Source organism: Marmota marmota, unplaced genomic scaffold (genome assembly GCF_001458135.2).
Source record: "Marmota marmota marmota unplaced genomic scaffold, marMar, whole genome shotgun sequence".
NCBI classification, from domain to species: domain Eukaryota; kingdom Metazoa; phylum Chordata; class Mammalia; order Rodentia; family Sciuridae; genus Marmota; species Marmota marmota.
This window is the reverse complement of record NW_025999891.1, coordinates 867,858-883,892: the sequence shown is the minus strand read 5'-3', so window position 1 is coordinate 883,892 and position 16,035 is coordinate 867,858. Positions and strand designations below refer to the sequence as shown.

Genomic DNA, 16,035 nt, shown 5'->3' with positions numbered 1-16,035 from the left:
CTGTCATGTATGACTAAAAAAAATAAATAAATTGTATGGTTAAAAAAAAAATTAAAAAAAAAAAAAAAAAAACCTGGACTGAGGTTGTAGCTCTTGCCTAGCATGTGTGAGGCACTAGGTTTGATCCCCAGCACCACATAAAAATAAATAAATAAAGATACTGTGTCTACCTACAACTAAAAATATATTTTTAAAAATCCTATTATAGGGGCTGGGGTTGTGGCTCATCTAGCACATGTGAGGCCCTAGGTTCGATCCTCAGCACCACATAAAAATAAATAAATAAAGATATTGTGTCCAACTAAAAAATAAATATTTTTTTAAAAAAATCCTATTATAGTTTCCTTTTTTTTTTTTTTGGTGGTGTTGGGGACTGAACCCAGGGCTTTGTGCATGGAAGCATGGAAAGCTATAACCCCAGCCCTATAATTTCATATTTAAAAGTGCCCAACCATTAGCTCCTATCTATTCTCAACAGACATCCGTGACAACTAATCAAAATGCAAGTAGAAGAAAAGGAACAAAAGGAAAATCTAGTTGCCCCAGAGATTTTTGAACCCATTATACTATTTTAATGATAAAAGTAGCACTGTTCTCATTACAGCATTTAGGAATTCCTCTGAGAAAGTAGGTTTCAAGAAAATTATTTTGAAATAATTTCAAACCTATAAGAAGAGTTACAAGATTAGTACAAATGACTCCAGTATACCCTTTACCCAGATTTATCAACTGACATCTTCCTGTATTTGTTTGTTGTGTGTGTTTTTCTAAACAACCAAAATGTTGCTACAGATACCACCATGCTCCTTTATATAGGTGTGTACATTTTACAAACATGGGCATCATATTTGGCAACCACAGAACAATTATTAAATTGAGGAAATGTAATAGTTGTACATTTCTATGACTAAGAACACAGTCCATATTCAAATTTTACCAATTATCCCAAGTCTTTTTTGCCTGATGCAGTATCAACCTAGGACTGAGCTCCTCACTCACTTGTCATATCAATCTGGAATAGTTCCTTGGTATTTTTTTTTCTTTTAACTTTCATGACCCTAGTATTTTTAAAGAATTATTTTAGAAAATTCCTTAATTTGGTCTGTCTGAAGTTTCCACAAGATTCTAGGTACACATTTCTTGGCATGTATCCTAGGTGTACACGTAGGAGATAACCACCTGGAAAAGGTGGTGGCTCCTCAGTTTCTCCACTTTAAATTTCCCACAGTTCTCTTTGTAATTATAAGTAATCTGGGGAGATACTTTAAACTGTTAAAAAAAATTGGGGGAGGGGGAGGGTGCCAGGGCCCACATTCTACACATGCACTCCTACAACGGAGCCATACCCAGCCGATATCCTATTCTTCAAATTTCCCACTATTGATTTTCTTTTTTAAGTTGTAGGAGGACAGTATGCCTTTATTTATTTTTTACTTGGTGCTGAGGATGAACCCAGTGCCTCACATGTGCTACACAAGTACTCTATACCACTGAGCCACAACCCTAGCCCCCACTATTGATTCTTGCATGAATCAATTACTACTATGATAACTGCAAATGGTGATTTTTCTAACTATTCTTCTGTATTTATTCTTTGGCATTATGCTTTGTAATTATTATTGCTTTTCTGTACTTCATTTGTTTATTTTACTCAGTGGGTTATAAAACATCATAATTACTCACTTTGAAATTCATATTATCCCAGACTTGGCTTACACTGGCTCCTATATCCTTCTGATGTCCTTTTTAAGCACTTCCTTATTTTCTCACGCTAGGAGATACTGCAGGCTCATCTCACTCATTCATCCTGACCCAGCACTGGAATCGACCATTACTCCATGGAACTCTGGTTCATTTCAGTGGGAAATGGTTATTTAGAAACTTTTTTTTTTTTTAAGCCACATCTTAAATTGAAATGTAATAAAGAGGTTGGGTTGATGACACACACCTCTAATCCAAGCAACCTAGAAGGTTGAGGCATAAAAGTCACAAGGTCGGGGCCAGCCTGGCAATTTAATGAGACCCTGTCTCAAAAAAAAAAAAAAAAGTAGAGCACCCCTGGGTTCAATCCCTAGTACTGAAGAAAGAGAGAGGGAGGGAGGAAGAAAGGAAAGGAGGGAGGGAGAAAAGAAATGTAATCTAGAAAAAAATGGATGAAAGCAGAGGTTTGGGATACAAATAGCTATGAACCTAGTCTAAAACCTTCTGTAAGCAGTAGAACCAACACTTTGTTGCTTATAAAATAATTAAATTATTAGAATAAATGCCCCTAGGTATTGACCAGAGCTGCCTGATATCTGTTATAAATTCCAAATCTACATGTCTAAAAATAAACTTTTATCCTATGTTCTTTTGTTTGTTGTTCACTATAGGGATTAAACCCAGGAACACTCTTATTATTAAGCTACATCCTCAGCCCTTTTAATTTTTTTATTTTCAGATAATCTCACTAAGTTCCCAGGCTAGTCTTGAACTTATGATCCTTCTACTTCAGCCTTCCAAAAAGCTGGGGTTACACATATGAGCTACCATGCCTGGCTCCTGTGTTCTTATTAACAAATGATTTTAATTATTCTTAGATATTTTTATCTAAGAACCACTATGTTGTAAAGAGCTTCTCTGAGGTAGTAGAATCAAGTCTTTTAATTCCTTGTTATTTCTTTTTAACAGACTGCCTGATGTACTCAATATATGCTAGCTGATTTTAATTCTCTTCTTTGACCATCTAGAGAAGCAACCAGTTACGACTTCTGTAGACTAAAATGTCACAAAAGTTGATAGACTGCTCATCCTGGCATGAGCCACTAGACCCAGCCTTTTCTCCCCAAGACACCAATGAGAATTTTCCACATCAAATCTAGAAAGGGAATTAAACTAAGCATTATGCTTAAAGTGAAGAAAAACACATAACCTAATTCACTATGAATAAATATAAAAAGCAGTCCCTTATCTTTCATGCTGCTTATCCCTCTTCCTTCCTTAATAGGAAGGAAAGAAATCAAAATAGCAGCATTTGCCCCCTGTGGAGCTCACAACTGGCGATTGCTCCTTCTTATTTTAATTGCCAAAATACTGTACTACCTGCAGAACAAGATAGTATACCATCTATCCCTCAATATTTCTCCATCTTTTTACCTGTGTAGGGAGTCAAGGAGTACATTTCTTTGTAATGATTCCTTTAAAAAAATTTTTTTTCTTGATTTGCAATGATGAAACCAGAGGTCAAAAACAGCTATCTATAATGGTCTTAACAGATGGCAGTTCAGTAAGAAACAAGAGAACTGGTCTATTCTTTGTAACAGTGAAAACAGGAAATCTATGTCCAAAAGAAATTAGTTAATTATGGATGTTTTCAAGTTATATAAAAATGACTGCTATGTACGTCATTAGCCACAAAAAAAAAACAAACAAACAAAAAAAAAACATTTAAAAACAAAAGTAGAAGACAAAATTCTCTGTATTCATTGAGACTAAGAGGGAAAGAACTGTATGGAACCAAACCCCAAATAAACACTATGTCCAAGGGCTGGTATCAATGCTCACTCCACTTTCTAATTTTCTGTAAATATGGTTTCATTGAGAGATAATAAAATTATAAATACCAGTAATATTATCTAACAGTTTCACAGCACTTTGCAGTTTACATGCACATCATTTAACTCTTGTAACTACAAAGGATATTACTCCAAATTTATAAATAAGGAAAACAAAACAGCTTACCATTTTATAAAGGCACATAAAAGTTCACAGTGGATCTGAATACCCTTTTAGCTGTTTAGCTGATAATTAACTAAAAGCTCTATTTAAAATCTATTCTTGATCTCTTCAACCTTTATTTACAACACCCCATTACTATATAAGCACCTAGTTTAGAAAAACAGAAAGAGGCAAGAAGGATGTTCTTCTTTAAAAAATAAATAAATAAATAAAATACCTATAACATTTCCTCTCAACATAACAGGCACTTAAATCTACTGGATTACTAGGATAGTGAAAAGTTAAAATGGTTCATCATTATTATTAATTATATCTCATATGTATCCTTTAATTCTATAAATGTCCTCTGAGATATGAAGTAGCTACTATCATCTCATTTTACCAATAAGAAAACATTTTTTTCTTTTATGGCAGTTGGAATTGAACACAGGGTACTCTACCTTTGAGCTACATCCCCAGTCCTTTCTTCTTATTATTATTTTATAATAAATTTCATTATTTAGAGCTTGAGTTCTTAAGTATGGTTTTCCTCACTTTTTTCTCTGAGGTGTATACAAAGGTGGCTTTGACTTATTGGTGAGGTCCAGGCTGGCCTTAGTAGATGGAGTGACCATGCAGGTGACTGTCAGAAGCAAAGAGAGAACACCTGTAGATGTTACCTTGGCTTCTGTTGGATAAGTTCTTACTGGGCAAGATGTAGTTGATGTGTACATCACTAGCTTTTAGGCTAGTGGCATAAATTTCCCAAAAATCACACTTTAAAGATTTAATGACTTTAAAGAAACAAACTAACTGCTTGGCCCTGAGCCAATGTCTGTCCTTGTGCATCAGTTTTGGTGTTCCTTGGTTTTGTTTTTTTCCTTTCTCACTTGGTCAGCACTGGTATGACAGTGCAGCTTTGGGTGAGCTTGAGAATCAAATATTATCCTATATTCCAGCTGTTTAACTTCATTATGTTCTTTTGTTTAATGTTTGAAAGCTCCTGGCAATGTTGAAAAATTTTATCCCAAAGGGGTGGTGGGGGAGGGGAAGCCAATCCACTTTTGTCACAATTCATTTTTATTACTAGAAAATAAACACTTATTCCAGTTCCAAAGTCGCTATATTTGAGGTTCCTAATTTTTAAAAATCAAAGACTACTATTACTACTTTGGCAAAGACAATGAAACTGTGGATTAAAAAAAAAACTACTCAGCACCATTTGCTTATAGGTCTTTGAAAATTTATTCTTAAATTGTCTGGAAACTATCCTGTTGCTCAGGAATAGCTGAGCTGCATGAGAAAGCCTCTCTGGGACAGACAATGGGAAGTTAAGCCACCATCACCAGAGGAGTCAGTGTACTTTAGCAAGGTAACTCCAAGTGTACAAAGGTCCCCTCCCTACACTTCAGGAGGGTTCATGCTTCTAAGCACTGAGGTATGAGTAGTCAGACTATTATTTGCTGTTAGAATTGATCTCTCCAACTAATAACAGTAAGTCTCTGGCACAGATGGAATTGGTTCTTAGTGTCTGTGATTTTTAAAAATTCTGTAAATAATCTGAATTTAGTTTACTCAGAAATTACACGTTTTTTTTTCTTTAGAGAGAGAGAGAGAGAATTTTTTAATATTTATTTTTTAGTTTTCGGCGGACACAACATCTTTGTTTGTATGTGGTGCTAAGGATCGAACCCGGGCCACACGCATGCCAGGCGAGCGTGCTACCGCTTGAGCCACATCCCCAGCCCCTAGAAATTACACGTTTAATAAGGTTCACTACTATGGCAGAGTAAGGGTCTTCCAGTTTAGTGTCCTTAGAAACTATATACAATGTGTAGGCAAATCATACTCTTACACCATACTTTAAAATATTGCATTTCTTAAATATTCTAACAAAATGTCTATAATTTAAAGCAGCTGATGAAACTAATCCAAAGTTATGACAAGGGATATTCACTCTCACTTAAGCCCATGTATCCTTTAAACCATTCAAGGAGAGGTAACAGGCCCCACTTTTCATTCTTTACTGTGAAATTTCAACTGGGCTTAGGCCAGAAATCAGCACTTTCAGATACTTCAGGAAAGTCCACAAAAATGTTAAAAAGTCTTTTAAGCAAAAGAATTTCTAATGCTGGGCTGGGGATGTGGCTAAAGCGATAGCACGCTCGCCTGGCATGCGTGCAGCCCAGGTTCAATCCTCAGCACCACATACAAAGATGTTGTGTCTGCCGAAAAACTAAAAAATAAATATTTTTTTTAAAAAAATTCTCTTAAAAAAAAAAAAAAGGAATGTCTAATGCCTGTCTCTAAGCATCCATGAGAAGCCATGCTCATCAGAATTTCCTAATGACACAAAGACTAAACACAAAGACAAGTCTAGATACTTGGAATGAGGTGGACTATTTTTTCAGAGTTTCTGCTGCCTTTTTTCTATATTCTGTTCCATCAATGTGAGTAAAGTGGACTTTTGTGAGAGAACAGTGTTTGATTGCCAGAACCTCTTTTGGGCATTTCTTCCTAAGTGGACTACACAACAGATACATGAGTGGGGGAAATAATACAGAGAAGCTACTCTTTCTAGCTCAGAAGGAGCTGAGGAAGCCCATATATGCATTTAAGAAGCCCATGGGATCTAGCTGTGGGTAGTGGCTAATATGGTCATTCAGAATTGACACTGTGAACCCCAGCAGCATTTTCCTGTACATCTCCAAAAACTCTGGATAGGGATTTAGAGGATCCAATGGCCCATAGATAAAATGAATGGGAATAGTTACAGAGGCACCCACCCAGCACCTTCTAAACTTCTTCCTCTGATTGATGTCCTGTAAGAGACACCAAGTTCCCGTCATTGTTTTGGATCCCTGCCCACATATCCCAGAGCTCACTCTCAGAGGGTCAAGTGTATGGTCCAAAGACCTAGAGTAAGACCTTGAGAAAATACAAAGAAGTTCATCAACCTCGTGAGGATGGGTGACAGCATGCCTCCATCTTTAGGTAGCTTTTGGAAAAGAAGAGGCCAATGAGTATCAGGAAAGATTTGACAAAGAGACTCTTTAAAAAAAAAATTTATCTATCTATCTATCTATCTATCTATCTATATATATATTAGTTGTAGCCGGACACAATACCTTTATTTTTTATTCATTTTTACGTGGTGCTGAGGATTGAACCCATGGCCTCGCACGTGCTAGGAGAGCGCTCTACCGCTGAGCCACACCCCAACCCCAGACAGAGATTCTTTATGGTAAGCCGGTCAGATAGATTTTACTTGTACCTATACAACAGCTCCTGAGCAACAATGTTGATCCTACGGTTCTGGAGTCCTAGGTGGTGCAAAAGCACCTCCACAATGCTGGCCTGCTTAAATATGGAATAGTGGTGTGGTCTCCATTTGTCACTGAAGCCAAAGCCTAAGAAATCACAGGCAATCACTTGATGAAATCTCAGGGTCAAACCTTCCCAAATCCTGTACCAGTCATAACTGGAAGTTGGAACGTCATGTAAAAGCACAACTATCTCAGGACTGGACTGTCAACTATACTAACAGAGTCCTGGTAGAAGATGTGCAGTCCCTTGTAGGTGAAAAACTTCCCAGAAGCCTTCCATGAGTGCGGAGCAGGGGACAGCTGAGAGGGTGGGATGTACAGGTATGAAGCCAGCAGGGGCATGGCCAGTAGCACCATCTGGACCCACCACTTCCTCATCCTGACTCAGGTAAGACCTGGGCTACAGGACTCCATGTTTGGGAGACAGGGCACACCTGCGCTCCTTGGGGCCAGAGATTCTCGGCCTTAATCCAGTCCCCAGCAGAGTCTCTGCTGCCTTTTTTCTATATACTGTTCCATTAATGTGAGTAAACTGGACTTTTTTGAGAGAACAGTGTTTGGCCAAGCCACAGAATATTAGGCTCCCTCCTTTCTTATTTTTTAATCTTTTATTTTCAGAGAGGGTCTCACTAAGATGCCAAAGCTAGCCTTGAACTTGAGATCCTTGTCACTGGGATGACAGATGAATGACTCTGTGCCTGGCTAGGAAAACAAAAAATTTCAAGCACAAGTTAAATAATCACATTCAACAAAATCAATTATTAGATTTACTGCCTATCCCCAAATATATGGATTATACCCAAATCTAAAAAATATCGGCCATCTGGCAGGGAGCAGGGAATAGAAGGGAAAAAGCAAAAAAACAGAAAGAAATGGGTGAAACCAGTATTTAGCTGGTGCTTCATAAAATACAGATCACTGGTTTTAGGAGAAGTTATAAAGTTACTGCCTAAAGTGCAAGATCTATAGACTTAATAACCAATGGAAGTCATGAGGAATTTGATAAAGTCTGGTAATTTATCCATGACAGATGGGTAAGTCTCTTTTTAAAAAAGAAAAAGCTATTAAAGCTCAAGCACAGGCATAAAAAGTTAAAAAACAGGTGATAAGTACCTGTGAATCTTCAACAATGATAAAAAGGCTGTCCACTTATCTAAATACAGTGCAGACCATCAGGAAATCTGAGTTCCTAACTGGTAAAACCAAGAGGTTGGATAAGTTTCTCTTAAGTTCCTTCCAGCTGCAAAACTCCCTTAAGAGAAAAACAGTTGTAATTGCTCCTGCGCATGATTTAGGTGAGACATAAATCTTAAAGAAGAGGCATCTTTTTTTTTTTTTTATCTTCCCTTTTTTTTGTGGTACTGGATCTCATATATGCTGGGCATCCTCAGCCCTTTTTATTTTGTATTTTGTATTTTGAGATAGTCACTAAGTGGCTCAGGGTGGCCACCAATTTGTGATCTTTCTGTGTAAGGCATGCACCACCTTACACAGCTATGGGAAGCATCCAAGGGCCATCAGGCCACTTAATTTATTTTACCCTATAATGTTGCAAATTCTGCTTAGTTTCTTCCTTTCTTTCTTCCTTACTTTTTTTGGCTACACTGGGGAATTGAACCCAACCCACAGGTGCTTTACCACTGAGCTACTTCCGCAGACAGGGTCTCAATGTTGCCCAAACTATCCTGGAAGTTGTGATCCTCCTGCCTCAGCCTCCCACATGGCTAGGATTATAGGTATGCACCACTGCGCCTGGCTAATTTCTATATTTCCTCTGGGGATAAGAAGGAAAATATTTTAGAGGGATAAGAAACAGATGGTAGGGTTAAGACTCTTGTTTTAATCTCTTATTTTCTTAGAGCTTCAAAACATGCAGCTTTCACAGGATTCTAAAATTTGATTCACATACCAGTATAAATGTGATCATTTCAACTACAAAAATACACATGAACTGGTAGTATGTACAAATGTTAAGTAGTCCTGGTAGGATGTGAAATTGAAAACAGTATTTATGAGCAACACTTGTTCTCAAAGTATTACACTATTCTCTTTTGATTAAAAATCATTTATTTTCTTCCCTCTCAATCTGCCTGAGTCGTAGTAGAGCAGATACCTGAAAACTTCTCACATAAATTAGAACTGGGTAATGTTTCTCCTAAATGATACAAGCCTGAAATGGCCAACTAACCAGAGACATGAAGGGCTCTTGCAATTTATCCTTCCTCGAAAATTTACAAATTTTATTCAGTTTGGTGGCTGCCAAAGAGACAGGTCAGGTAGACTTGAAAGAGACTGAATCAGTTTCTATCCCTTTGAAGAGTGTTCTCTTAAAACATACTTCTGTAGTTCAAAAGGGACTTCGGAAGCCAATAGAAATTTACTATTTATAAGCCTCCTAGCCAGGCATGGTGGTATATGCCTATAATCCCAGCCACTTGGAGGCCGAGGCCAGAGGACTGAAAGCTTGAGGCCAGCCTCAGCAATTTAGCAAAACACTCTCTCAAAATAAAAAACTAAAAGGGCTGGCAATGTAACTCAGTGTTAGAAACCCCCTAGGTTCAATCCTCAGTACCCCGCCACACACACACACAAAAAAACTTTCCTCCTAAAAACAATCCCACAAATACTATAGCCTAAAAGAGCCATTTATAATGACACATTTTCATTTTCCTGGTTGGCCCGAGTAATTTCAAAACCCTACAGTATATCATATATAACAAATTAAAATTTAAAAAAAGAAAGAAAAAAAAATAAAAATAAAGAAATGGCTACACAGCCTAGTCACCAGTTCAGTACTCTATTACATTCTTTTTTTTTTTTTAATTTTTTTTTTTTTTTTAATATTTATTTATTAGTTTTCGGCAGACACAACATCTTTGTTGGTATGTGGTGCTGAGGATCGAACCCGGGCCGCACGCATGCCAGGCGAGCGCGCTACCGCTTGAGCCACATCCCCAGCCCCTCTATTACATTCTTTAAGTTTACATTACCTACTCAGACTTTTCTCAATGCTCCATATAACTTAAGTCTTACTCTTCTTTGACATATCCTAATGTGTCTTTGAAGAAATCAATTAAAGCAAAAATGTATTTTGGCTTCAGCAATATGTAACTTTTCTGAGGAACAGACCATCTATTAACTAAGCTGGAGTGTAAGTTTTCAAAATAATTTCTAATTATCCTCTGTATTTCTGAAGTGTCGATGGTGATATTACCTTTTTCATCACATATGTTAGTAATTTGAGTTCTCTCTCTCCTCTTCATTAGTGTAGCTAAGGGTCTGTAAATTTTATTTTTTTTTTCAAAGAAAAAATAACTGGACAATTTTTTCAATTGTTTCTTTTGTTTCGATTTCATTGATTTCAGCTCTAATTTTAATTATTTCCTGCCTTCTGCTGCTTTTGATGTTTATTTGTTCTTCTTTTTCTGTGCTTTGAGATATATAGTTAGGTCATTTATTTATTGACTTTTTCTTCTTTAAGGAATGAACTCCATGCAATCAACTTTCCTCTTAGCACTGGTTTCATAGTGTCCCAGAGATTTCAATATGTTGTGTCTGTGTTCTCATTTACCTCTAAGAATTTTTTAATCTCCTCCTTGATGTCTTCTGTAACACATTGTTCACTCAGTAGCATATTGTTTAGTCTCCAGGTGCTGGAGTACTTTTTATGGTAGTGCATTCCATTGTCATGTATAAATAAAATAATCAATTACAAAAAAAAAACAAGTTGTTTTCCATAAACACTGAAATCAACTCATATTAACAAATAAAGATTTTTTTTTTTATTTTAAAATTGCCTTTTACTAAAATAAACAGCTTCAAACACCTGTAAGTCCAAAAGAAAAGGAAAAAAAAATTCCCTATCTAGGAATTCCACTTCTGGTTACATATCAAGCACTGATAGCAGGAATTGAAAGAAATACTTGTATACTGGTGTTCATACAGCCTTGTTCACAAGAGCCAAAGGGTAGAAACAATTTTTTTTTTTTTGGTGGTGCTGGGGATCAATCCCAGGGCCAGTGCATGCAAGCCAAACACTCTTCCAACTGAGCTATATCCCCAGCAAGAAACAATTTTAAATGTCCATCAATACATGAATAAATAAAATGCAGTACATACAATGGAAAATTAATATTATTTGTTTTAAAAAGGAAGGAAATTATAATACATGGTACAAGTCATGGATAAACCTTAAAAACATTACGCTAACTGAAATAAGCCAGTTACAAATGAACATGTGTTGTATGATTTCACTTAAAGGAGGTATCTCGTATAGTCAAATGGATAGAAAATAGAATGATGGTGGCCAGGGGCTGGGAGAATGGGCAGTTGGACAATATATAGAGTTACAGTATTGTAAAATGAAGAGTTCTAGCGCAATAATGCATTTAGCACTACTGAACTATACACAAAAAACAATATTAAGATAAGGCTGGGTATGGCATAGTTTAGTAGTAGAATTCAATCCCTAGCCCTACAAACAAACCAAAAATTAAGATGGTAAATTCTGGGCTGGGGCTGTACCTCAGTGGTAAAGCACTTGCCTCACATGTGTGAGGCACTGGGTTCAATCCTCAGTACCACATAAAAATAAATAAAAAGATACTGTGTGTTCATCTACAACTAAATAAATATTTAAAAAAAAAAAAAAAAAGATGGTAAATTTTGTTACCTGTATTACAATACCAAAAAAAATTTTATATACGTGTGTGTGTGTATTTATTTATTTATTTTCCCAAAGTGCCAAAGCTAAATGCTAGGGCTGGAAGGTTTTCCAACTTTGGATATTACATTATCCATCACATCAACAACTTGTGGCAGGGTACGAAGTCAAATAAGATAAGGCTCTTTATGAGTACGTTATGCTGCTTAATGTTAGGTGTGTTGTCCAAAACAATTAGCTTTTAAAAAAGAATAGCCTTAACCCTTCTCTGGAACTGGTTAGTGATCTGTTTCCCTTCATTAAGTTCTTGACAGCTCAATGTCCTCACATCTGTCACTGTTTGGGAGACTGATTCCAAGAATGTAAATTGCTTCAAGGACTAGGCAACAAATTTATTCTGGTTCATGGGACAGATTTGAACCCATCTGTTTTCTAATCAAAAGCCATATTTAAACCTGTTTTGTTCCATCCAGGACCATACTAAGCAATATAATCATATGGTATTTTCTTTTTTTCTATTTGTGTGGTATAAATGACTACAGGAAACACACCAATTAGAAGCATGGCAGCATCCTCAGAAACATGGTCTTTATACAGTACAGGATCTGCTATGTTTTCAGCCTTTATATGTTTATTCTTCAGACCTCAGAGATTCCTTTTCCTTTGAGTGAAATGACAACTTTTTTTTTTTTTAAAGAGAGAGTGAGAGAGAGGAGAGAGAGAGAGAGAGAACTTCAATATTTATTTTTTATTTTTTTTTGGCGGACACAACATCTTTGTTTGTATGTGGTGCTGAGAATCGAACCTGGGCCGCACGCATGCCAGGCGAGCGCGCTACCGCTTGAGCCACATCCCCAACCCGACAACTTTTTTTTTTCAATATTTATTTTTTAGTTTTTTTAGGTGGACACAATGTCTTTATTTTTTATTTTTATGTGGTTTTGAGGATGGAGCCTAGTGCTCTGCGCATGCCAGGCAAGCGCGCTACCGCTTGAGCCACATCCCCAGCCCTGAAATGACTTCTTTAGGAACTATGCCATGGACAAATACTCCCATGCTATAACAATACACTTACCTTAACCTTTTTTTAAGCTGTAAACTGTCATGGATGATCCGCTTAACAAATTCTAATTCACCTCCTTCTGCCATTATCTCTGTGATACCTCCGGTATTTACAGAACTAGGTGGAGGTCTTCGAGGATTTCGAGAGTTTACTCCCTGAACAACAAAAACAAAATCCCTGGTGAAAAATTTTTACACATGAAGAAAAAAATCTTTGAATGTAATCTAGTTAAACACAAAATACTTTCCACATATTGTACAAGATTCAGGGTTTTTTTTTTTGTTTTTTTTTTTTTTTAATACTTTCTGTCTTGATACCAAAGCACAGAAAATCTACCTAAAAATTAAATATTTACTTTATTTTCTTCTAGTAACTTTTATGGTTTAGGTGTTGATTTTGTTTTGTAGTACTGGGGATGGAACCTAGCCAATTGTGTACAATAGGCAAACACTCTACTGAGCTATATCCCCAGACCTTTTTAAATTTTATTTTGAGATAGGGTTTCACTAACTTGCCCAGGCTGGCTTAAATTTTTGATCTTCCTGCCTCAGGCCCCTGAGTAGCTGGGATTACAGGCATGTGCACCAAGCCTGGCTATGGCTTTGCTTTTTAGATTACTTCACATCATATAAAAAAAAGTTAACTCAAAAACCATTGAAGATTTAAAGGTAAAAGTTAATGCTATAAAACTCTCAGAAGAAAATGTAGAAATAAATCTTCATTATCTTGGTTTAGCCAATAGTTCATTAGATACAACACCAAAAAGCATAAAAATGAAAACAAAATTTCAGAAATTGAACCTCAACAAAATTAAAAACTTTTAGGCTACAATCAGGTGTGGGGGTGCACACCTGTAATCCCATTAACTTAGCAGGTTGAGGCAGGAGGATCCAAAGTTTGAGGCCAGCCTGGGCAACTTAGCAAGATCCTGTCTCAAAAAATAAAAAGTAATAGGGATATATCTCATTGATAAAGTGCCCCTGGATTCAAGATTCAATCTTTAGTACAAAAAAGAAAAAAACAAATTTCAGAGTTACAAAGGACACATAAAGAAAGTGAGAAGATAACCCATAGAATATCTCTGCAAATCATTATTTTTTTAAATTATTATTATTATTTTTAATTTATTTATTTAAATTTTTATTTTTTTATTTTTTTTTTTAAATATTTATTTATTTATTTTTAGTTATCGGCGGACACAACATCTTTGTTTGTATGTGGTGCTGAGGATCGAACCCAGGCCGCACGCATGCCAGGCGAGCGGCCTGGGTTCGATCCTCAGCACCACATACAAAGATGTTGTGTCCGCCAAGAACTAAAAATAAATAAATATAAAAAAAAGAATTAAAGTCATCGTACTGCAGTGATACATGCATACTCACATTTACAACATCACACTTCAAAATAGCCAAACTATGGAACCAGCCTAGATGTCCATCAATGGATGAACAAACAAAAAATTGTATATATAAAGAATGAAGGTGTTTTTTTTTTTTTTGAACCAGGGATTGAGTTGCTAGTGAGGGTGAATCTCCCAAAAATCAAAGGCAGAACAACAGAGGAAAGGGATCAAGGTGGGTAGGATATGGGGCAGGTAGTGCTGGGGAATGCTATTGGCCAAATTATATTGCTATATTGTGTGCGTGTATGAATATGTAACAATATTCCCATCAGTATATACAACACTAATGTACTGATAAAAAATGTGAAGGGAAAAAACCCACAATGATACCATTTCACATCCACCAGGATAGCTATAATCAAAATGACAGTTAATAAAAAGTGTTGATAAGGATGTGGAAAACTGGAACCCTCATGCTGCTGATGGGAATATAAAGTGATATAGTTACTTTGGAAAATAGGCCAGCAGTTCCTTAAACAATTAAACAGAGTTATCATAGAACCTAGCAATTCTACTCCTGGGATTATGACCAAAATAAACGAAAATCTATAACCAGAAATATTTTTACATTAATATACTTTTTTTTTTTTTTAAAAGAGTGAGTGAGAGAGAGAGAGAGAGAAATTTTTAGTGTTTATTTTTTAGTTTTTGGCGGACACAACATCTTTGTTTGTATGTGGTGCTGAGGATCGAACCCGGGCCGCACGCATGCCAGGCGAGCGCGCTACCGCTTGAGCCACATCCCCAGCCCCAAATATATACTTTTTTTTTTAACATTAACACTTAACACTATTCATAAGAGAAAAAAAAAAGACCTTGGTTCTGGTACTAAAAATGCTTGACTTCTTTATCTGGATATGGGTTTTACAGTCCATAGTTAAGACATGGACACTTTTTTTGGTGTTGTGGATCAAGCCAAGGGTATCACACATAGTGGACAATCTATACCTTTAGCCCCTCATGTGCACTTTTGGAATAAATGTAGTAACTCATCAAGTTAAAAAAAAAATGTAGTTATTTTCATTCATACAATTCTGCATTGAAGACAAAAGTCTAAATTTCTGTGTGTGTGTGTGTGTGTGTATACACACCAGGGATTAAACCCAGAGGCACTTAACCACTGAGCCACATTCCCAGTCCTTTTCTGTATTTTATTAGAGACAGAGTCTAAATTGCTGAGGCTGGCTTTGATTACTTTTAATTTTAGCCACTGCACCTGGCTAAAATTTAAATTTCTTAAATAACACTTTATGTTCTAATCTGGAATGTTGGTATTGCTAATAAAATTATGTTCAACTTCTCTATTCTCTAAAAAAAATTTAATCCATCTACATTTGTTAAGAGTCATTTATATGGTAATTTTAGGGTATCTGTGTCATTCTTTGTTTTTTGTTTTGTTTTGTTTTGTTTTTTGAGAGAGAGAGAGAGAGAGAGAGAATGAATTTATTTTAATATTTATTTTTTAGTTTTCGGCGGACACAACATCTTTGTTTGTATGTGGTGCTGAGGATCGAACCCGGGCCTTACGCATGCCCGGCGAGCGCGCTACTGGTTGAGCAACATCCCCAGCCCATATCTGAGTAATTCTAAAAACAATTTATTCTCTCAAAAGTTTTAAGCATATATACCCCTGATTTCCTCTGATTAATACTAGTCATTCTTCATTACTAACAGAAAGGGTTCACTAGATAATAAAAACTCAGGTTAGCTGGGCGTAGTGGCGCACGCCTATAATCCCAGAAACTCAGGAGGCTGAGGCAGGAGGATTGCGAGTTCAAAGCCAGCCTCAGCAAAGTGAAGCACTAAGCAACTCAGTAAGATCCTGCCTCTAAATAAAATATAAAATAGAGCTGGGGATGAGGCTCAATGGTCAAGTACCCCTGAG

At 36.4% G+C, this 16,035-nt stretch overlaps 1 protein-coding gene and 1 pseudogene across 1 annotated transcript in view; both read right to left on the bottom strand.

The window, feature by feature from the left end:
- Mettl16 (methyltransferase 16, N6-methyladenosine) overlaps nucleotides 1-16,035 on the bottom strand; it is an 81,645-nt gene that overhangs the window by 22,873 nt on the left and 42,737 nt on the right. The window contains exon 6 of the mRNA XM_015500982.2: nucleotides 12,761-12,903. Within this exon, the coding sequence (XP_015356468.1) occupies nucleotides 12,761-12,903 (143 nt within the window). The remainder of the gene's footprint in view (nucleotides 1-12,760; nucleotides 12,904-16,035) is intronic.
- On the bottom strand, nucleotides 5,926-9,833 carry LOC107155189 (annotated as a pseudogene).